The sequence below is a fragment of the Pseudonaja textilis genome, chromosome Z, assembly GCF_049901715.1.
Source record: "Pseudonaja textilis isolate UNSWEBS1 chromosome Z, rPseTex1.2, whole genome shotgun sequence".
NCBI lineage: Eukaryota > Metazoa > Chordata > Lepidosauria > Squamata > Elapidae > Pseudonaja > Pseudonaja textilis.
The window spans coordinates 61765491-61790088 of record NC_142008.1 but is presented as its reverse complement, the minus strand read 5'-3'; the positions used below and the strand labels follow the sequence as shown (position 1 = coordinate 61790088).

The window sequence follows — 24598 nt, the reverse complement described above, 5'->3', positions numbered from 1 at the left end:
ACTAACAGAGTTGAAAGGCACCTTGTAGGTCATCTAGTCCAACCTTTCACCCAAGCAGGAGACCCTACATAATTTCTGACAAATGGCAGTGCAGTCTCTTCTTGAAACTGAAAAATTACAAATGGAAAAATTTGTAAGCTGTCATTCTTCAGAATAGACTGCAATAATAAAAGTCCGGCTCTTCAATTCAGCCATAGACAGATGGTTTGGAATGTGAAACAAGATCAGAAAATGAATCAATTTAACAAGAATGCAGTAGAATAGAATAGAGTATAATGGAATGGAATGGAGTGGAGTGGAGTGGAGTGGAGTGGAGTGGAGTGGAGTGGAGTGGAGTGGAGTAGAGTAGAGTAGAGTAGAGTAGAGTAGAGTAGAGTAGAGTAGAGTAGAGTAGAGTAGAGTAGAATAGAATAGAATAGAATAGAATAGAATAGAATAGAATAGAATAGAATAGAATAGAATTCTTTATTGGCCAAATGTGAATTTGTCTTTCGTGCATATGCTCTCAGAGTACATAAGAAAAAAATAAAATACATTCATCAAGAATCAAGAATAGTAATACAGTGACACAGGTTTAATACCATTACATTAATGTGAATATCTGACAATAAAAATCAGATTACCTAGGGCTGCCAACCCTGCTGGAACTATTAAATAGGCAATCACTGCCAGTACTATAATCTAAGAAAAGCAGTCTTCTAAAATATTCTGCATTATCCATAGTCAGATATTTTTAAAGTAGCAGATGGAAAGTGAGATGCCATTTATTTATTGTTGGCTTGCTTACATCATATTAAGTCCACCATATTTCTTAAGGACTTGCAGTTTATATAGTACAAAACCATGGCAGTTTATATAGTACAAAACTATGTTTTATGAAAAACATGCCAGGGTGTGGAACAAATGCTAAAATATTAAAACTTACTAAAACTCTAATTCTCCTCTTCATACAATTATTATCTCTGGGACTATGACATTAAAAGCTATGTAAAAGAGCTATTTTTCACAGTCTTTCTAAATACTAGGAGACAGATCTCCACGGTGAATCTATGCCCAAAGGTTAAAGTCATAACATGGGTTTCTATTTCCTCTAATGAAATTTACACTGGAGAGAAACCCTACAAGGGATTATGGACTGAATAGCTACTGTAGGTTCTATTTGGAGCTGACAGGCCAGGCAAAACAATAGTTCATACATTCATCACCTCTTGGCTAGTTCACTGCAATGTGCTCTCCATGAAGCTGCTTACCATGGTCATTCAGAAACTATAGATATTTTCTTAGCTGCAATTCACACTTAACAATGTTTATTATTATTTATTTATTGTTTGTCAAACATGTAAAAGATAACAAGTATAGGTATGAACACAAACATGAACAAAGGAAGTAAATACAGATAAATGGGGACAGTAAGACAGGGACAGTAGGAACGCTGGTGCGCTTATGCATGCTCCCTTTAAGGACCTCTTTAAAATGGGGTGAGGTCCACAGTAGACAGTTTGAGGTTGAAGCTGTGAGGGGTTGAGGCTGTAACAACGGGGTTGGGTAGGGTGTTCCAGGCGTTGACTACTCCATTGCTTAAGTTGCATTTTCTGCAATCGAGTTTGGAGTGGTTTACCTTGAGTTTGTATTGGTTGTTTGCCCATGTATTATTGTGATTGAAGCTGAAGAAGTTGTTGATGTGCAAGATGTTATAGCAGACAATTTTGTGAAGTATGATTAGATTGGACTGCAGGCGATGCAGTTCCAGATTGTCCAAGCCCAAAATTTCAAGACTGGAGGCACAGGGAATACTATTGTGAGTAGAGGAGTGGAGTACTCTTCGCAAGAAATACCTCTGAACCCACTCAATCATGTTAATGTCCAATATACAGTATGGGTTCCAGGTGGACGAGCTATATTCCAAAAATGGTCTGGCAAAGGTTTTGTATGCCCTAGTTAGAAATTCAATATTACCGGAGAAGAAGCCTCGCAAAAAAAGGTAAACAACTCTAAATATCTTTTTGGCAATGCTGTTATAATGAGCTCTGGGGCTTTATTTTATTTATTTATTTATTTGGTTTGTCAATTGCTTACAAGATAATAGGTATAAGTAAAAACATAGTTATGTATACATGGATACATATAAGAAAAAAATAAAATAAAAGAAACAATAGGACAGGGACGGTAGGCACGTTGGTGCACTTATGCACGCCCCCTACAGACCTCTTAGGAAAGGGGTGAGGTCAATAGTAGACAGTCTAAGGTTAAAGTTTTTGGGGTTTGGGGAAGAAACCACAGAGTCAGGTAGAGTATTCCAGACATTGACCACTCTGTTGCTGAAGTCGTATTTCCTGCAATCAAGTTTGGTGCGAGTAACCTTGAGTTTGTATCTATTGCTTGCTCTAGTGTTGTTATGGTTGAAGCTGAAGTATTCATTGACAGGTAGGACATTGCAATATCTGATTTAATATACTATACTTAGATCGGACCGAAGGCGGCGTAGTTCTAGATATTGTAGGTCTAGAATTTCAAGTCTGATGGCATAAGGTATTCTGCAATGAGTAGAGGAATGGAGAACTCTTCTTGTGAAATATTTCTGGACTTTCTCAACTGTGTTAATATCAGATATGTAATGTGGGTTCCAGACTGATGAGCTGCATTTGAGTATTGGTCTAGCAAATGTTTTGTATGCTATAGTAGTGTAATATTTCCAGAGAAAAAGCAATGTAAGATTTGGTTAACCACTCTTAATGCCTTTTTGGCTATGTAGTTACAGTGGGCTCTAGCACTTAGATCATTAGAGATGAGTACTCCAATATCCCTGACAGAGTTTGGATCATCAACAAGGTCTTGACTTTTCAGCCTGTATTTTATTTTCTGATTTTTCTTCTGCCAATATGTAGGGCAGAGCATTTATTTGTTGAGATTTGAAGATGCCATTTGTTTGACCATTTCGATACATAGTCTCAAGGTCTTTTTGAAGAGTAGCAGTATTGTCTGTGGTGTTGAATAGCTTTACATCATCAGTGAAGAGAACGCAATTGCTCTTAATATGATCACTGAGGTCATTTATGCAGAGCATGAAGAGAGTTGGTCTTAGAACACTACCTTGGGGGACACCACTGTTGACAGGTACAGAATTTGATAGGATGCTCCCAATTTTGACCATTTGTTGTCTGTTTGACAGGAATGCTTCTATCCAGTTATGCAGGTGTCTAGAGATACTGTAAGATTTTAGTTTTAGTAGTAGTTTGTCGTGTACCACTGAATCAAAGGCTTTACAGAAGTCTATGTAGATTGCATCTATTGCTTTGCCCTGATCGAGTTGTGTAGTCCATATGTTTTTGCAGTGTAAGAGTTGCAGATTACAGGATAGTTTTTTTCTGAAACCAAATTGTTTATTAATGAGTAGGTTGTTTGTCTCTAAGTGGAGGATGATGGATTTGTTAATAATTGTTTCCATGACTTTACAGGTGATGGAGCATAAAGCGATTGGTCTGTAATTTTCAACTAGGCTGGGGTCTCTCTTTTTGAAGATGGGGATGACCGTGGCTTGTGACCATAGTTTAGGCAAGGAGTTGGTCCTGAAAGATTTTTCAAAGATTATGCTTAGAGGTTCAGCTATGGCAGTGGATAGCTTTTTTAGGAAGTAGGCACATATTCTGTCTGGTCCAATAGATAGAGATGGTTTTAGATTGCATAGTAACATAACATTGTCTTCAGTAAAATCGATATGTATTAGATCATTGTAGTTGTCTGTGGTTCAACTAGGAAATACTGGGCATGATCCATTGTTGTTTACGAATATTGAGCCAAAGAATGTGATAAAGAGGTTGGCTTTAATGGTGTCGTCATTGCAGTCTTTACCATTAGGTCCTTTCAGGGGTGGGATGGACCTTGAGTCTTTTAGTTTGTTGTTTACAAAATTGTAGAAAGCACGGGTGGAATTTGTGCGTAGAAGGTTTCCTCTTATTTAATGTGATAATTGGTGCATTCAGTCTTTATCTGGTGGCATAAATTTTTGTATTGGCTTTTGAAGTTGGCAATGTGACCAGATTTGCTTTTCCGCCAAAGTGATCTCTTTTTGGATTGAAGCTTCCTTATTGTTATGGGTAATCTGTTTTTCCTGGTTTGGGGAGTTGTTATTGGTACATATAGTTTGATGGCTCTTTTGATTTCTAGTAAGAATATGTTGTAATGGTCTTCAACAGTATTGCATCCAGTGAATAGAAATTGCCAATCAAGGGATGAGAGATCATTGTCTATAAGATCATAGCTGCCTTTTTTGAAGTTATAATTGGGGATTTTGTTGTTGTGATGCTTTTTGTGTGGGCGTATGTTGAGACAAAAGTCAATCATGTTGTGGTCACTGTTGGAAAAGGGTTCTTTAATTTGTATTCCCTTAAATTGAATTCAAACTATTTCAGAAGATGAGATCGAGGCAGTTGTTAAGCCTAGTATTGTTGGTTACTAGTTGTTCAGTCCCAGATTTGTTACAGCATTGTAGAAGGTTGCATGTATGGGTTCAGTTGTACATTCTATGTATTAATTCAGCTTTAGTTTACCTAAAGCACCTTCTTTATATAACTGCAGGAAAGCAGAACTGATGAAAAATACTGTAGAATGCACCTTTAAAATAATATCTTGGAAAGGTGGCTTTAACTTGTAAACAGTCCTTCATTTACTAGTTAACACTAAAATATCCTAGGTGGAGCATTGTCCTTTATTGGGAAATCAGTATCATTTTCCTCAAAAAAGGATATCTCTCACAATCATTTTATAAAACTTTGTTTCCTTTCTTTGGATAAAACGAAAAGAAAGAAAGAAGAGCCTATCTCTAGACATCCAAACTGGAGGTTGAATTATGTCTCCTTATTCCACATTTGCAAATATTGTATGCTAAGACCCAAGAGTTTATTATAAGAAACCCTCCACAGAACTGGTCCCTGGGGCCTTGGGGAGGGGGGGGGCGTTGTTCTAAACTTCATTTAAAATAGGATTAGAAAATTAGGGTTTACAGAATTTGTTGACAAAATGAAACAAATGAAACTCAATAACATGATTTGTCTTCCACACATATTTTGCGTTGTCCATGAAGATAACAGCAAAGATATAGATGTAACCATATAAGTAATCCTAATAGATTTTTCAGAGTTCATATATTGAAGATCACCTGTTGCTCTTGACAATGCTCCAGTTAATAACCTATGAAAGAACTGCATGTTGCATTAATTGTATAACATATACAGCATGCAGTTCTCTTTCTATTTTATTCAAAAATAACCAAATAGACTCATACAACAAGCAGTCATATACTATTTTAATATTGTAATCAGATTGCTTGCCATAATCCTTCCTAATCAGTTTCCATCAACTCTCTTTTTGTATGTGATGTAAGGATTTTTATTTCACAGTTATGTATTACTTTGCATTATTATACTATCATCACTTATTGGTTGTCTTCATTTAACATTACTAAGCATTACTCATTCAGTGATCTTGCATTTGAAAATGCTATATAAATGGTACTTATGATTGGTTTTCAAAGTTCCCACCACCTATGCACTCTCCCCTGCCCAGCAATAGTCATTCCCAAGGCATTGTGCACCATGTATTACTTGCCCCTTATCTGAGATTCACTTAACAACCCAAGGTCCACACTTAATAATAAAAATGTGAGCACCAAGATTACGGAGTATTTTACAACTATATTGCTTAATTACCATTGTTCACCAAGGACTACCTGTGCTATTATTAGGATTACTTAATGCCAGTTTATAAATTTATCTATTACACATTGTAAAATAATTGTTTTAATGACTTGTAGCAAGTAATGATTGTAAGAAATTATTCTAAAGGGCAACTTACCCCCCAAAAAGTAAGATGAACTGGCTGGTTGTATGAATCCTATTTTACCTGTACAAGTCCTATTTTATCTAATTTGCGGATGATACTAAGCTGGCAGGAATAGCCAACACCCTAGATCAGGGGTGTCAAACTCGATTTCATTGAGGGCTGCATCAGGGATGTGTTTGACCTTGGAGGGCGGGGGGGGCAGTGGCCGGAGTTGGGCATGGTCATGGTGAGTGTGGCCAGATGGCCACAACCATGGTGGGCATTTCACACAGGCTCAAGATGAATGTTTCCCCTTCTCTTCTTTCTTTCCACAGTTCTTTACTATAATCATTTTCCTATCTCTTCTACCAGATATTACTGGCAAACATTTATTACTTATTCTTCATATTCCACTAAACTTTTTATTTCTAAATTTATGCCCCATTGTTTAATAGTAAATTGCTTTTCCAGTCAGAAAAACTATTTATACTATTGTATTTTTATTATTCAACTAATAATAAAAATACAATAGCATAAATAACATGATAATATAAGAACTAACAGCAGAGATAAATTTCCAGGACAGTAAATAGAAATGGTTATCAATTATAGATACCGAATAGAATACAGAATATAGAATACAGATTGTAGATTAAATGGACCTACAGTGTGTAAAATCTGGCATTACTGTAGTATTAACATAAGATGTTGCTTGCTTTCTATCCAGATCAGGCACTTGAGGTGACATAATTGTAATCCAGTCCAAGCCAGTCCTCTTACAGCACTCTGCTGGCTAAAAACTGGCCATGTGGACACCCCGGGAGTTCCCACATGGCCCGTTTTCAGCCTCCATGATCTCCTGCAGCACTCTGCTGACCAAAAAAGGGACAGTCCTTTGATATTTCCAGGCTGGGCCTATGGGCCAGATCTAAGCATCCTTGAGTTTGACACTCCTGCCCTAGATGACAGGCTCAAGATTCAGATGGATCTTGACGATTTGAACACTGGGCCCTATCTAACAAAATGAAATTCAGTGTAAAGAAAAGTAAAGTCCTACACTTAGGCAAGAAAAATCAAAAGTACACATATAGACTGAGTGAAACCAGGATTAATAGCATGTTTATTCATGTTACGGGGTGTTTCTCTATTTCGATGGCTTCCCTGATTATTCTCTTGTTGAAGTGCTCAGTATTGGAGATTAAGAGAGAAACACCCCCATAACATGAATAAATGGGACACCTCCTGCCTACCAGACATCGGGAAACTAGCCCTTATCAACAAATGAGTCCCAGCCACAAAAACCAACACCGGACCCAAAACAACACATGACGCCACCACCAATCTCCCTCAAACCCAAACCCATCCCATAGACGAAAGGCAACCACTGTCCAGAAACCACGGCTGCATCACCAGCTGCCAAACACCCTGACCCCCAAACTAAGCAAACTGACACACGCCATGAACATATAGCCAGACCTCAAACTCAGAGCAAAACCAAAGCCCGCAACGTTACATCACAGCCATCCGCTCAGGATATCACATCACGGAACTCAGGAGGTTACACCAAAAAACCTCAGGATGTTGCAACACAGCCAACGACCCAGGAGATTACAGCACAAGACCCAGGATGTCACAACAATAGAATTCAGAAGGTCATCACACAGCCATTACCCAGGTCGTTACAACACAGGAGCTGATAGACACACAGCCAGTACCTCAGCCACACAGGTTCTTACGAAAAAGCCAACCAATCTGCAAACATCAACTCCATCAGCCAATCAAGAAATAACAACACAGCCAACCAGCCCGCTTACAACAGACCCAGCACATCACACACCTCCACCAGTATTTATAGAGAGACGACAGCTCCGATCATGCTTTGCTTGAACAAGCACGAAGCCGAAAGAAGCCGAAAGCACCAGCCTGAAGATGCCAAGTAGGACCTCGTCAAAACGTCAGCAAGATATGCTCAATCTTACTTGGGAAAAGACCCAAATATGCCAAAACATACAAACACACACATATATGTATGTATGGTGTGTGTGTGTGTGTGTGTATACATACATATACATATACATACATACATACATACATACATATATATATATATATATATATATATATATATATATATATTCTTAAGTTTTCGCGGGTACTTACATGTATGGCATTCAGCTTTGTTCGGGTATTTTCCCACGTCATTGTAGTTGTGCTTTTAAAGTTGTAGCAACATTTCTGCAGAATCTCATCTGCCATCATCAGGCTTGATTGGGTGGGGGCTTGGCTGTGTTCTGATTGGGTAGGGGAGTGTTTTCATTGGTTGGGCCACAGGACATGAGATTAACATTAAAAATACCAGAACTATCGCCAAAACCGAACACTTCAACAACCCCAACCAATGAGAACACACCCCCACCCAATCAGAACACAGCCAAGCCCCCACCCAATCAAGTCACACCCCCACTAGCAGTTAAAAGGAAGAAGCAGCTGCAAGCTCACATTACTCTGAGAAGCACAGAGCCGAAGACACAAGCCTGAAGATGATGAAAGAGACTTCATTGAAACGTTGCCTAGATACTTCCAATTTTACGCGTGAGAAAACCTGCATAAAAGTGAAGAAATCCAGCAAAGAATCATACCCAGAGAGAAATCATCCAGATGCCCTAAGCTTTATGGTCTCCCCAAGATACATGAAGAAGGAACCCCACTTAGATCAATAGTCAGCTCCATAGGCTCACCTCTACAAAACCTAGCCAAATTTCTCACCAAACAACTACAGCCCTAGGCAGAATCCATCAACCCACATGTAAGAAACTCATTCCAGTTCATCGAGATCATAAAAAAAAAACTTACAACCCAGCAACCTACTAGTGAGCTTCGATGTCATATCCCTCTTCACCCAAGTGCCAATAAAAGAAGCCTTGACAGCCATCCAAAACAAATACAACCCACCCAAGCACATCCTAGATCTGACCAACCACTGCCTATCCAATACATACTTCACCTACAATGGACAAAGATACAAACAAATAGAAGGAGCACCCACGGGATCACCCCTCTCACCTTTCATCGCAAACCTCTACATGGAACACTTTGAAACACAAGCTCTAGAAAAATATGATCACAAACCCAAACTCTGGCTCAGATATGTAGATGACACCTTCATAATCTGGCCACATGGGGAAAAAAAACTGAACAACTTCCTCACACACCTCAACAGCCTACATCCCAAAATACAATTCACCATGGAAACAGAAGCTAACAATCAACTTCCCTTCCTAGATGTCTTAGTGTACAAAAAATCCAATGGACACACCATCTACCAGAAGAAAACACAGACAAACTGCTGTCTACACGCACTCTCACACCACCACCCAGCACAGATCAATTCCGTAGCCGAGACACTCATCTCCAGAACAAAATGCTTAGCTGATGAACACCTAAAAACCGAACTATACACTCTCACTAATGTACTAACAGCCAATGGATTCCAAAGAAAGAAGATTACCCACCTAATCCAAAAAGAAACCCCAACCAAAATCCAAGACAGAGAACAAGAGAACGGCAAAGCCCTCCTCCCATATATAAAAAGCACTACAGACAAAATCAGCAAGATCCTCCAAAAATACAACATTATAACAGCATTCTGCACAAACAGAAAAATATCCACCATCCTAAGAAACCCTAAAGACAAAATTGAGTTAGAAAACCAAGGAGTATATGAAATCCCTTGCACCGCCTGCCCCACCACATACATCGGACAAACTAACAGAAGAATAAGTGCACACATTGAAGAACACAAGAACTCAATCAAAAAAGAAGAACCGACCTCTTCCCTGGTCCAACACCTCAAGGCCACAGGACATGAAGTTGACTTTAAAAATACCAGAACTACCACCAAAACCGAACACTTCAACAACACCAACCAATGAGAACACACCCCCACCCAATCAGAACACAGCCAAGCCCCCACCCAATCAAGTCACACCCCCACTAGCAGATAAAAGGAAGAAGCAGCTGCAAACTCACATTACTCTGAGAAGCACAGAGCCGAAGACACAAGCCTGAAGATGGTAAATAAGACTTCATCGAAACATTGCCTAGATACTTCAAATTTTATGCAGGAGAAAACCCGAATAACCAAAGATCCACATACAAATACCCGCGAGTACCTCAGAAAATTGTGTGTGTGTGTGTGTGTGTGTGTGCGCGCGCGCACGTGTGTGTTTTCTTAAGTTTTCGCGGGTACTTACATGTATGGTATTCAGTTTTGTTCAGGTTTCGTCAGAATCTCATCTGCCATCATCAGGCTTCTGTATTGTGTTCGTCTGTGAGCCAAGCCTCAATAAAAGCCTTCAATACAGGAACACAATATTGCCAGCCAATCAAGACAAAAAAAGCCACAAAACAGACAGAAGTTATTAGAAACACCAATCAAGCAGAACACAGCAAACTCCAAGACCAATAAACACAGACCAAGGCTCCCAACCAATCAGGATGAAGAAAAAACCATTCTGGCACAGCAGTAGGCTAGCCCCAAATTTAAAACTGAAACGGCTGTGAAAGTCTGACTCACAGACGAACACAATACAGAAGCCTGATGATGGCAGATGAGATTCTGCCGAAATGTTGCTACAACTTTAAAAGCACAACTATAATGACATGGGAAAATACCCAAACAAAGCTGAATACCATACATGTAAGTACCCACGAAAACTTAAGAAAACACATATATATATACACATACATACATATATACATATAGGTCTAGGTGTGTTCAGGTCTTTTCCCATGTAAGATTAAGAGTATCTTGGCGACATTTCGGCGAGGTCCCACTCGCCATCCTCAGGCTGGTGCTTTTGACTTCGTGTCAGTGTAAGCAGTGTGTGATCGGAGCTGCCGTCTCTCTATAAATACTGGGGGGGGGGGCTGGTGTGCTGGGCTGGTTGGCTGCGCTGCTGCCTCTTGATTGGTTGATGGAGTTGATGTTGGTATAATGGGCTGTGTGATGGCCTTGTGAGTTTTGTTGTGGAGATATCCTGGATCTTGTGCTGTAATCTCCTGGGTCATTTGTTTTGTAGTGATCTTTTTTCCATTAGCCTCTCATGTTTTAACGGCTTGGGTAATGGGTTCTGTGATGGGCTTGCAAGTTCTTTTGTTGTAGTGTCCTGGGTCCTGCGTTGTGATCTCCTGGGTCGTGTTTTGATCTCTTTTCCATTAGCCTCCTGTGTTGTAACGGTTTCGGTAATAGCTTGTGTGATGACCTTGTGAGTTTATTGCTGTGGTATCCTTGGTCTTGTGCTGTGATTTCCTGGGTCATTTGCTTTGTTGCAACTTCTTGAGTTCTTGTGGTGTAATTTCCTGAGTTTTCTGATGTGATATCCTGAGCAGGTGGCTGTGATGTAGCAGTCTGGGTTTTGGTTTGGCTTCGAGTTTGGGGTCTGGGTCTGTGTTCTTGGCATGTGTCAGTTTGTTTGGTTTTGGGGTCGAGGGGTGCGATAGCTGCTGAGGCAGCCGTGGTCTGGTTTCTGGATGGTGGTTGTCCTTTGTTTATAGGGTGGGTTTGGGCCTGGGTCTGGTAAGGGGGATTGGCGGTGGTGTCCTATGTTGTTTTGGGTCTGGTGTTGGTTTTCGTGGCTGGGACTCATTTATTGGCGAGGGCTAGTTTCCAGATGTCTGGTAGGCAGGATGTATCATCCTGTTTATTCATGTTATGGGGTGTTTCTCTATTTCGATGGCTTCCCTGATTATTTTCTTGCTGGAGTGTTCAGTGTTGGATATTAATTTTCGTTCCTTTGAAATTAATTTCATGCCCTGTGGCTTTAAGGTGCTGGAAGAGGGAGGAGTTATCCTTGCTCTACTTGACCTCTCAGTGGCTTTCGATACCATTGATCACGGGATTCTCCTGAGGCAGCTTCGGGGGATGGGAGTGGGAGGCTTTGTGCTGTCCTGGTTCACTTCCTTCCTCTGCGGCTGCTCTCAGTCAGTTTTGATAGGAGGGGAGAGATCCAGCCCTTGCCCGCTGCTTTACAGGGTTCTTCAGAGCTTGGTACACTCTCCACTCCTGTTCAACATTTATATGAAGCGCTGGGTGAAATCATCCATCACCATGGACTGAGGTATAGCCAATATGCTAATGATACTCATCTGTATGTCTTGGCCCATGATGAGTTGCTGTGTCCTGCCTCTCACAATGCCTGGAGGCTGTTTGGGGCTGGATGGGGAGCAACGGGTTGAAACTAAGCCCTTGCAAGACTGAGTGGCTCTGGGTTTGGGATTCATTGATTCAGGGAGATTTGCCACCTTTGGTCTTGGATAAGTTGGCACTAAAGACCCTGTGCATAATCTAGGGGTTTTCCTGGACTAATGACTCCTGCTTGAAGAGCAGGTGGTGTTCACGGCCAGGAGGGCCTTTGTGCAACTATGGGTTGTGCACCAGTTACACCCTTTCCATGGACTGAGGTATAGCCAATATGCTGATGATACCAGTTACACCAACGGTCCCTACTCACAGTCACTCATGCCCTAGTCACTTCCCGTCTTGATTATTACAATACGCTCTAGATGGGGCTGCCCTTGAAAAATATCCGGAAGCTCCAGTTGGTGCAAAATGCAGTGGCCCGCATGGTTTTGTGCAGACCCTGGGAGCTGCATTGGTTGCCAATTTGCATCTGGGTGCAATTCAAGGTGCTGGTTGTCACTTTAAAGCCCTTCATGGCTTGGGACCAATTTATATGAGGGAACATCTCTTTCCAGTCACATCTACCCGACCCATTAGAGCGGGGAGGCAGGGAATGCTGCAGGTCCATCCCTGAGGGAGATAACCTGGTGGGACCCAGAAGAAGGATCTTCTCCATGGTGGCTCCCTCCCTCTGGAACATCATTCCCCCAGAGATTAGAATGGCCCCCTCTCTAATACTCTTCCGGAAGGCACTGAAGATCTGTTCTGACAGCGGGCCTGGGGAACGCAGAGCAGGACAGAGCCCATCAAATGGCTCATGTGATCTGCTATCATCAGGGGGCTGGGAGTTGGGGGTGATTTTTTATTTATCTTTTCCCAGATTTTGTTCTATTGTACTTTATTAATTACATTCTGTAAGTCGCCTTGAGTCGCCATGGGTGAATAGGCAACAATATTAAATAAATAAATAAATAAATAAATTTATTCTAAATATCCCAAATGACTCACTAAATGCTGATAGAAGAAAATCTGGACTCCTTAGATAGATCAGTTCTAGTACAAAGTAAACATAGTCTTATACATCAGCCATTCACATCAACCATTCTCTTAACATCATATCTGAATGACACATTTAAGGAGTTCATACAAAGAGCAGCACCAGACTGTTTTTTTTTCAACTAGATAAATCTGGTAGAGCATTTCATCTCAGAGCAAAGCCACTTATCAAAAAAGAGGGAATGTGACCAGAGTGGTATTCAGCAGGTTCTGACCAGTTCTGAAGAACCAGTAGCGGAAATTTTGATTAGTTCGGAGAACTGGCAAATACCACCTTTGATTGAAGATTTTACAGTATCCTTCCCCTGCCACGCCCACCAAGCCACACTCACAGAACCGGTAGTAAAAAATTGAATCCCACTACTGAATGTGACCTTAGAAACTTCCTTTATGGTCAACATGGCCATTATAATATTTTTTTATCTCAATAGATGGCTTCTCCCATCTTCATAGTTTTCTTCAGAGTTTTGTACTCATAACAGTTTTATTAATTCAAGGAAACGATTATTGTGCTTTGCTATTATATAGTACATAAAGGGACTAACTTCACAATCAATACAAAAGCTATGAGTGGTGCAAAAAGCCATGGAAAGATACATGCTCAGCATTACAAGACAAGATAGAAAGATCTACACATGGATTAGAGAACAAATGAAAGTTTACAATATCATCAAAAGAATAAAAGAATTGAAATGAAAATGGGTTGGTCACATAGCTAGAAGAACTGATGGCAGATGGACCAAGGCAATCACAAGATGTATCTCATTTGATAAAAAGTGTCCACAAAGAGCCCTGAAACAAGATGAATCTACAACATCAGCAAGTATTGCAGGCCCAATTGGAAAAAGAAAGCTCAAGACCATATCAGTTGAAACATGCAGAAGAAGACTTCATTCTGCAATGGACAGACAATGGCTAAAATTATGATGAATTTTTAACTGTCTATGATTTGAGTCTCTGCCTGCTAAAATCAAAAAATTAATTCTGTTGCAATTTTCTCCTTATAATTCCTGACCTGAAATCCCCGGACAGGTAATTTATGTGGGGACTTTCATGGGAAAATGAACCTCTGCTACCTTCTGTTCCCTAATATGTTGGAAAAAAAACCTTCAATCATTTGCTTGTTTGGAGAAGCAGGTATTGCTTGGAATTAAATGGCTTCTCCCAAATCTGGAGGCCTTCTGACTAACCCACAGCCAAACACCTATGATAGAATATAAAGGAAACTGCAATTCAATACATCTTGAGATGACCAGATTGGGAAAGGCTGCAGTACAGAATAAAATCAAGCAGATCCAATTCAACAGGGCCAAAATTATAAATGTTATTCAGACTTCCTGAATAAAACAAAACAAAAACATAAGAATGAAATACACATCAATATTAGCACTTTTTCCATAACCCAATCCCACCATGTTCTTTGAGGGTTTGTGCAACTTCCACAACTGGGCTTTTACAAAGTCAATTAAGGAATTTTAACCTGAAATCCTATGACCAGGTGGGCTAGGAATTGCAGACCCCTCAGCCAGATTATATGGAAGAATCATCCTTTCCAAAAGGCTTACTTGACAAATCTCTTTATCAAATAGATTGATCTCTTTGGGGATTTTGATCTTCTAGCTAGGAGGAAGTGCAGTCCACAAGAGTTGGAATAAGAATCCAATTATCAATCAACTCATGTTGGAACAGTTTACAGCTTTGCTGGGATCTGTCCAGAGTTCTAAAGAATTTCTTGTATCTGATCATTCTTGCTTACTCACCTGTAACTTTTGATCTGACATGACTACCTCTTAGTTTGCACTCAAGACATCTAAAATCTTCTTTACAATTGTGAAATTTCTTTTTCCAGCCCAATATCTCACAATTCAAGCCATTTTTAATTGAAAAAGGGCTACTTACCTAGATAGGAAGAGTTTACACTGGAGTTTCAGGTCAGCAGCACAGTCATCTGACTGACAATTTCTTTCAAAAATAGTCTATAAGAAGTCAGAAAAATAATAATAGTAGAGTAGAAAAAAGATTTAGATAAAATCTCTTTTTAAAAGGGCACTCAGCTCCAGGAAAAAAAAAAGGCTGAGGTCTGTCCCAATATCTCCAGGCCATGCTGGCGGGGGGTGGGGGGCTTTCTCCAATACCAGAAATTGTTGTCCATCACCATGGAAAATACTAAGGTAGATGAGCCAAAGATCTAATTTGATAGAATGCAGCTTTATGTATAATAATTACTAATTATTTCATTTCTCTCTGGATATTAAAACTGCATAAAGAAGGGCAATTGACCAGAAGAAATGTTCAACCTAGTGTAATACTTTATTGGCCCAATTCAGATATTGTCAAACAGTGAGAAAAGAATATCTTCCTAAGACAACTACAAGCAAAAAAATGAGAAGTAAAAAGTTTTATGCTGAAGGTTATTGTCATAGTCTTAAGACAAAATCTATATGGAAGTAGTTTGAGAGCCAATTTGGTGTAATAATTAAGGCATCAAGCTAGAAACCAAGTAGTTTGAGAGCCAATTTGGTGTAATAACTAAGGCATCAAGCTAGAAACCAAGAGAGCGTGAGCTCTAATCCTATCTTGGGCACAAAGCAACTTGCCTTGGGTAGCTTTTGGCTAGTCACTTTCTCTCAGCTCTAGGAGATAATGGAGAACCATTTCTGAAAATCTCCCTAAGAAAATTGCAGGGACATGTTCAAATAGTGTCTGAGAATCGGACATAATGCAAAGAAAGGGGAAAATGTGAGATGTAGTTCAATGAAAATCTACTGAAAATGCCGATTTTTTGCTAATATCAAAATATAAAAATGCAATGTAATTTAACCATAATACATGATGAGGCTAAGAAAGATCTTAAAATGTAAAATGTAAAGTTTATAAAGAAGAAGCACTTTTTAAAGAATGGATCAACCCTGAGACACTGTACAATGCCATTCTTTAGCATTTTTCAAAAAAGGAAATTTTTCCCCTTAATGTTCCATCATTGCAATGCAAAAAAACAGTTGCCTTTTATAATTGTAAACCCTGGGCTATTTATGAAATATTTTAACAAAATCCCATGAATTCCAGTGCAAGAACCTGATGCTATTTCATTGAGGATAACTGTCGGCAATTAACATTCCTGAATATTTCCCAGGTTTAAATCATATATACTTGTGTAAAATAACTGGATGAGTGTTTCCACTAAATGTCCTAGAAAATGAGAACAAATTCCTTAATAGCTATAAATGGAATAAAGCATTCCTGCAATTAAAGAAAACAGACATGTTGATGTAAGGCTTATAACAGCTGTGAAATTCCTTTGACCGCAGAAAAATATTTAGTTCCACATCAATGAGAAACCCATGTTGTGAACAGTTAGTTCCAGGATGCAAGAGCTCCAAATTCGAAGTCCTTTGAACATAAGAGTTGGGTGGACAAGAGCAAGAGTGGCTAAGATGTTCCCGACCTCCCCCAAACTGCTGGAAGTGTAACTGCATCCAGGGAACATACTTTCATATGTGGTCCATATGCCCAGAAGTTTTGGGAAAATATCAAAAATTGGATTCTAAATATAACTAAACAAGATGTAAAACTTGAACCCAAAACCTTTTTGCTGAGTATGATAGACTCAAAAATAGAAAAAAAAAACCCCAATATTTAATCTTGCACATTATAACAGCAGCCAGAATAAGCTACGCTCAAATTTGGAAACTGTCTATTGTCCCTTCAGAGGAGATGGTCATTAAAAAAATTCACAAGTGTGCAGAGATGGACAGCCTAACCAAATTACTAAAAAACAACAAAGACAGTGAATACTACAAAGTTTGGAACTGTTGGTATGAATCATTAAAGAAAACAACTGAATAAGTTATGAAACTATGAGGGACATGTATTTAATCATAAAGTATTCTGTGAAAATAAAACATTAAAAGAACGAGGAAGGGATTGTAACAAGGTAGATCATGTCAATGTTATGGGGTAAAAGAAAAAAAGAAAAGAAAAATGTAACCAATGCTCAATACCTGCTGCAAAATGTATATATGTATATATATTTGGTATTCAGCTTTGTTTGGTATTTTCCCACGTCATTATAGTTGTGCTTTTAAAGTTGTAGCAACGTTTCGGCAGAATCTCATCTGCCATCATCAGGCTTCTGTATTGTGTTCGTCTGTGAGTCAGACTTTCACAGCCGTTTCAGCTTTAAATTTGGGGCTAGCCTACTGCTGTGCCAGAATGGTTTTTTCTTCATCCTGATTGGTTGGGAGTCTTGGTCTGTGTTTATTGGTCTTGGAGTTTGCTGTGTTCTGCTTGATTGGTGTTTCTAATATCTTCTGTCTGTTTTGTGGCTTTTTTTGTCTTGATTGTTTTGATTTGTTTATATGTTTGTTTGTTTCTTTTTAAATGTTTTAAATATATGAAACTTAAATAAATTTTATTTTTTAAAAAAGAGTTGGGTGGACAAGAGAAATTGCAATCTTTGAGTCTAAGCAGGTTGGTATGAAGCAAATTCAACTTCAGACTAAACAAGTTCTATTCTATGGTACAGAAATATATGTACAAATTATACCATATCATTAACAAATGGCCTGGACTCATAAAATAGACCAGGTGAATTATTCTGAAATGTTGGACTTCATTTTCAAGATCTCCCATTGCTATTAGTAAACACAACGCTCCAAGCAAAAACTAAGTTGCCACAATACTCAGTCATTATAGATGTAATAGGTGGGTGGGTGGGTGGGTGGGTGGAATTAAATTAAATTAATTAAATTTGGTTAAATTAAGTTATACCACAGGATAAATTCCTCCTTTTGGGAATATTATTTCAGTTTCTCTTCTAGCTGTACCAAAACATATAGACAAAGTATAATAATTGTGGATCTAATCCATTACATCTAAACTAATATTACATTATTTTACAGAAGTTTGATGATGTGTTGGAGTGATCATGTTGATGAATCTGTATACTGAGTGTTCTGAAATGCAATGCAAAACTACGATTTACAGGTATTCCTTATTTAGTGACTTTGTTTAGCAACCTTTCAGTTACAATGGTGATTAAAAATAATTTTATCCTTGCACTCCCAACTTTCACAGCAAAGGAAATAAGATCATAAGCAAAATCATAGTTTCACTTAGCAATTGCTTTGCTTAACAGCTGAATTGCAAGTCCCAATTCTGGTCCCTAGATGATAACTACTTGTTCTGCTATCTCTCTATGTTTATGAATTCCCTTCATTTTTTCTGATTTGATAAGAAAGCAATCAGAAAGATTCATTCCCACTTCAAAATAGTCAATTTCCCATGGCATCCAAGATCAGAGAAGGCCTTGTTAATGTAACTAAATAAACAAGCTTGGATCAATCTGTGATAGATAATACTATCTTCTTTACTAACTATAGTTAAAACTAACTAAGCAAGGATGTAACAAGAAATTATCATTCATTTAAAAGTGAAATCTAATGGCTCTGATCTTTAATGATAGCATGTGCATATATTAAATATATTATAACCATGCAGAAATTTGGAGTATTTTCTTGTGTGGAGATCTGGAACAATGACTGGTCAATACCTTTAGTCCAGGGATGTCAAATTCTATTTCATTGAGGGCCACATCAGGGTTGTGTTTGACCTTGGAGGGCCTGGGTGGGGCATGCCCAGGGGAAAGGGCTATGGTGGGGGGCACAGGAGTTGTGTGGAGGCACTTGTGGTGGCCAAGTGTTAAGGCAGGACTTCCCTGAGACCTTCCCTCACTCTCATTATACAGGTAATCCTTGAGTTATTAATGTAACAGAGCCTGCCAATTATATTCGTAACCTGAGGATTCATTTGACTGAATCACATTAAATGAACGTGATCACTCCTTGCTTTCCCCAATGCATTTGTTAATCGAAGGCGCTGGTCATTAATTGCACATGAGGTATCTCAGAGTGGGGAAGAGCATGCGGGGCCTAGTTCTGCAGCAGGCCATCCAAGGCCTCTCCCAATCCACTGAGATACCTCATGCTCCCCTGGGGTCCCCACAATTGCTTCCCCTCATCCTGCCATGCTGGGTCTCCACAGACTGGGCCTGCTTTGCTGGACTCCAGGATTCCACTTATTCCTCCCTATCCCATTTCCCATGGATTACTTACTTTTTGAAGATCTCCAGAGCTCCAGAAGAGGCTTACCCACTGGCAGAGAAGCCAAAGTGTTTTATTTAGATGATGGTGAAGCTGTAAGAATGTGAAATCTAAGGAAAACATTTTCACCAGTTTCTAAGTAAAAGACTTCGGCTGGGGCCATGTGGCCTTTAGGCCACTGGTAATACAAAAAGCCTTCTGCTTCAGGACAGCTTCAGGGATTGAGACAGTAGCATCAGCCAATCAACAAGGAGCTTATTTCCTTTGTCTCATCAGGCTGAACTGCAAGCCCCTTGTTGATTGGCTGCCATGCTCCAATCTCTGAAGCTGTTTACTCGAACAAGCCAGTTAGCAGCAAGCAGGAAGTTGCTCAATGCCAGCCAGACTGGGCCAAAACTAAGCCTGCAGGCACTCATGGCAGAGAAGCCAGTCTTTTATTCAGATGGGGAAAGCTATTTTCCTTATATCTCACATTCTTACAGTTTTACAAGCTTTTGAATAAAAGACTTTAGCTTCTCTCCCATGTGGGCCAGCCTCTTCTGGAGCTCTTCAAAAAGTAAGTACAGTAAAGCTATGGGAAATGGGGAGGGGAGCAGAGGTGGTATTCAGCAGGATCTGACCAGTTCTGGAGAACCAGTAGCAGAAATTTTGAGTAGTTCGGAGAACTGGTAGCAGAAATTTTGAGTAGTTCAAAATTTCACCTCTGCCTGGCCCCGCCCCCATCTATTCTCTGCCTCCCAAGTCCCAGATGATTGGCTGGGTCTTCTTTTGTTGCCCTGCACAGGAGAACGGAGCAGGAAAGCAGGCAAGTGGGGTGGGGAGAGAATGGGGATTTTACAGTATCCTTCCCCTAGAGTGGGGTAGGTATGGAGATTTTGAAGTATCCTTCCCCTAGAGTGGGGTGGGAATGGAGATTTTACAGTATCCTTCCCCTGCCATGCCTACCAAGCCATGCCACGCCTACCAAGCAGGGGTGGGATTCTACCAGTTCTCACCTATTCGCTAGAACCTTTTGTTAACATTCTAAGCAGTTCAGAGAACCGGTTGTTAGAAGAAATTACTGGCCTAATCCTGTAAGGAAGGCAGAAAGGAAACATTCTGGTGTTGCTTACAGAAACTGCCTCTCCATTAACCCTTATTACATTCTTGGCAGGACTAGACTTCCTGTCTCAAGAACATCTCTGGAGTTTTTTTCCCCTCCTTTGCTGGTACTTTGCTTGTGTGGAGTGACCATTCAAAGTTACAATGGCACTGAAAAAAGTGACTGATGACCGTTTTAATACTTACAACTATTGCAACATCCCCACAGTCATGAGAGGCCAGGCGAGGAGATGTGTGCCTCAATGTGAGTGATATTGAGTTGGCCACACCCAGCCAATAACATGACCACCAAGCCATGCCCACCAACTAAGCCACACCATCATAACCGGTAGTAAAAAATTTGAATCCCACCACTGGAGGGGAGGGCCATATGTGGCCCAAGGAGGCTCCATTTTGTAATAGGCATGGGGAGGCCTCTTGAGACCTGAACGGAGCCTCGGAGGGCTGGATGCTACCCACAGAGGTTCCACTGAGGCCTGTAACAGCCTGAGGAGGCCTCCATAGGCCCAAACAGAGCCTTAGAAGGCCGGATGCTGTGGAGGCTCCATTTCAGCTTGTAACAAGCCTGGGGAGAGGCCTCTGGAGGCCTCCACAGTCTGTTTTGGCTGGCAGAGTGCTACAGGAGGTCATCCAGGCCAAAAACGGACTGTAGGGGACTGCTAGCAGAGGCACTGGAGGCCAGTTCTTTGCTATTTCCAGGACAACCCCACAGGCCAGATCTAAGCACCCCATGGCCTTGAATTTGACACCCCTGCTTTAGTCTATAAAAAGAACAGTAATAGTCAGGGACGGATTTTTTTATCATTACTATTTGTTTAAGGTAGCATGCCATTGATTTAAGAGCTACATTAAATTTAATGAATCAAATGTAATTTTGTTAGGATCAACAAAAGACCCCCAAAAGTCACACTGTTTTAATAAACAGCAGAATGATGCTTACACAAGATCTGAAAAATGCTGAATAAATTTGATGGATTCATTTAATGAGAATTATCCATCTATTTTAGAACAATAAGTTTTATAACAGTGCTAATGATACTGTCCTGCAAACTTCCATAAGTAGGAGCAATGTCAGTGTTAAAAAGCATAGTGAGGCAAGGTGCAATATTGAAAAAAAAACATTCAAGGCAAGAAAATGTATACAGGAAAGAAAAAAAGCAGTCTCTTCTCATAAACTTTTGGAGGAGGGGTGCTTTCTGCTTCCACAAAGGCTTAGGTCATGATTGATTGTAAGAGTTCAGACCACTGAAGTCAACTTTTCAGACCACTGAAGTCAGCTTTTGGCAACATTAAGTAGGTGGACTCCCATAATTTCCTAGCCAGAATGAATATCTTAAAGTAACCAAGTTTGAGAAGCATCGCTTTAGACTAAAGGTGCACAGTCTTACTGTCTTCAAATACTCGGGGCTTCAAAGTGGGCAAAAGTATAAGTATTCATGTCCATTATGTTCAGTTTTAATTAACTATATATGTAAAATGAAAATAAGTTATTTTTTCTCCTTAGCTCTCCTCCACTTTGAGGAATGGGTATCTTGGCCTTTCATTTTACATCCAAGTATGGCTCTTGAGACAAAAAGGATATTCTCCTCCATATAATATGGCAATGGTCTTTGGAGGTACAGCTTTAGGGTGGTTTTCTTCCCTGAACTATGAGTTGTGAACTGAACAGATTTCCAGGAGCAAATACTTGGAAGCAAAAGATCACTGCCTTCCAGCTGTTTAAAGGAACAAACTGCAAATATTTGAAATGTTTTCCTGCTGTTCCACATAAAAATAACAACAGTAGCATAGTTACAACCATTTAGTTAAGTAAAATAATTGCAGATATATGTGGAGATAAAGCTATTAAAAATTACACTCTAAACTAATTCCAACCAACTTAGTCCTCTTTTGTCTCCCACATATTGGTTTGGTAAGAACAGCCAATCCCAAAATCTCAGATATTGTATCATAATACTGGGTGGAATCATTTTTGGATTTCCTGGTATGGAAAACATCCATTCTATGCCAATTTGGGGTTCACCCTGGCCACTGAATTTCAACACATGAAACCTTGCACGTATATGTGGATGAGACTGAATGCATCAGAGATTCCAACCAGCCTAAGGGGAAGGGGGAGGAATATTTGTAATTAGACTAAAGAGGGAGGGGCAGGAGAAAGCCATTTCCTGTAATAACGGAAAGATTCATGTTTGGGACATATTGGGAACAGCAGAGATTCTCTTTGACTGAACAAAGCATATGCTCAGCACAAAATTTAACTATATGATTCTCACTTGCCACAAATGATCTAAAACAGTTATTCACCATCACTCTCTGTTGGCAAGGGTAAAGTGAATCTGTAATTTAACAACTTCTGAAAACTACATCTTTTTCATTTGTTATCTAAAAGATAACGATCTAACACTGTATCTATCAAACTGATTACTATCTTCTCCAACTCCACCTGCATTACTATTTTGAATTAAAACCAGACTGGTCTACACCTTAGCCTATCTGATCTCTGGTCATTTCTTCAGTTATTCTCTCCATCATATTATAAACTCTATTTCCCAAGGACTTCTGTTTAATGTAGAGCAAATTTCCTTATTTCCATAATATCAAAGGAGGCATCAACTGGGAAATTCTCTTTATAATAATTCATGCTGTAATTAATTGCTAAACATTTTAGAACAGAAGAAATTTGCCATGAAATGAGGGGTAAGCTGAAAGTATTGAAGAGGCCAGACTGCAGATCTATATAACAAAGTTTTTTTTAAAATAGATTAACAGAATTGGAAGGGACCTTGTATTGTAGGTCATCTAGTCTAATCCCCTACCCAAGCAAGAAACCCTACACCATTTCTAATAAATGAAGTAGTGTAGTAGAAGTATATGTATATTTTTTCATTAGGGCAATTATCCTATAATAAATAATGAAGGGATAATATTATAATAAGTATACGAGCAAGTCCCATTGGAATTAATGTGACTTTGCTTTTCAGCAGATTTGGAGTACTTTCTATTACTAATCCAAGTGAATTTGTCTCACTCTGCTCCAGTGGTGGAATTCAAAGTTTTTAATATTGGTTTTGTGGGTGTGGCTAGGCGAGTGTGGCCAGGTAGTCATGTGACTCGGTGGGCATGGTTATATTATGTGACTGGGGGTCAAAAGTGGTTTTTTCTTTCGCAGCACCCCCCAGCACCCCATTTTTGGCCTAGTGGGCCTCAGGGAAGCCTCCTGGGTGCTGAAAAAAGAAGCATTTTGAAGCCTTCTAAGGTAAGTACAATAGTGAGGGGGCCGATATCAGCTGTGCCATGTGATTTAGATTAGTTAGAAAGCAAGAAATCTGACAATTTCCTGCTTTCTGGCTAATCTAAATTGCGTGGCACAGCTAATCGTCGCTCAGCTGATTGTTGGAAATACCTGTTCAGCTGAACTGGTAGCATTTTTTTTTACTACCAGTTCACCTGAACCAGTAGTACAACCAGTTTTTGTACTACCAGTTTGGGTGAACTGGGCCAAACTGGCAGCATTTCACCTCTGCTCTGCTCCTATTCCCACTATTCCATATGTGCTTCAAAACTGCTCCAGAGTCCCAAAATATTTTGGAAGACATCCAAGAGGGGTGAGAAAAAGAGTCTATTCCACTAGTGGTAGCTCTTTTCTTAACAGAATGACATCAGTATTCAGCCGATGTCTTGAGTTCTGATTTAGTAGTAGTATAAATAGCAGTTCTGCAACTGTAAGGTAGAAGCATGTGAAAAAAATACCTGGAGACACTCTATGAAAGGACTGCTTCTATTTATCCCCTACTAAATGCAGGAAGGTGAGAGTCAGTTTAGTGTAGTGATTAAGCTGCTGCTAGAGATTAGGAGACTGGGTTCTGCTTCCACCTTAGGTGTAAAAATTAACTGAATAATGTTTGGCCAGTCTTATTTTCTCAGCCAGCCTATCTGACAAGGTTACTGTTGTAGGGATCATAGGATTGTGTATATTTGCAATCTTTAGTAATTTATAAAATAATAAAAGTGGGATATAAATGTATTAAAATAAATAAATAATTCTAAGTATTAACTTTTACAGCATGGCCAACTTGACTGTTCATTCAGAAAAGAGAATATCAGACTTCCCGAGGTGACATCACAGTGGTGTGGACACAGGAACGGGGCTCCATTCTGTATGTCTGATTTTTCGTGCCTGGGCACTTGCGGAAGCAAAGTTGGAGCCTGGAGCAGTCTGCGATATAGAGAGGAAGCTCTGCGAGTAGTGGGAAGTCACGATCCTCCACCGCAGCAAGAGGAACCTCTTGAATCTGATGCGGGAGAGATCAGCCTTATGGTTGGATTTGGAGGTGTAATG

At 39.8% G+C, this 24598-nt stretch overlaps 1 protein-coding gene across 1 annotated transcript in view; it reads right to left on the bottom strand.

Moving 5' to 3' along the window:
- ITGA9 (integrin subunit alpha 9) overlaps nucleotides 1-24598 on the bottom strand; it is a 496160-nt gene that overhangs the window by 237470 nt on the left and 234092 nt on the right. Inside the window, 1 exon segment of the mRNA XM_087917165.1 lies at nucleotides 14954-15030. Within this exon segment, the coding sequence (XP_087773291.1) occupies nucleotides 14954-15030 (77 nt within the window).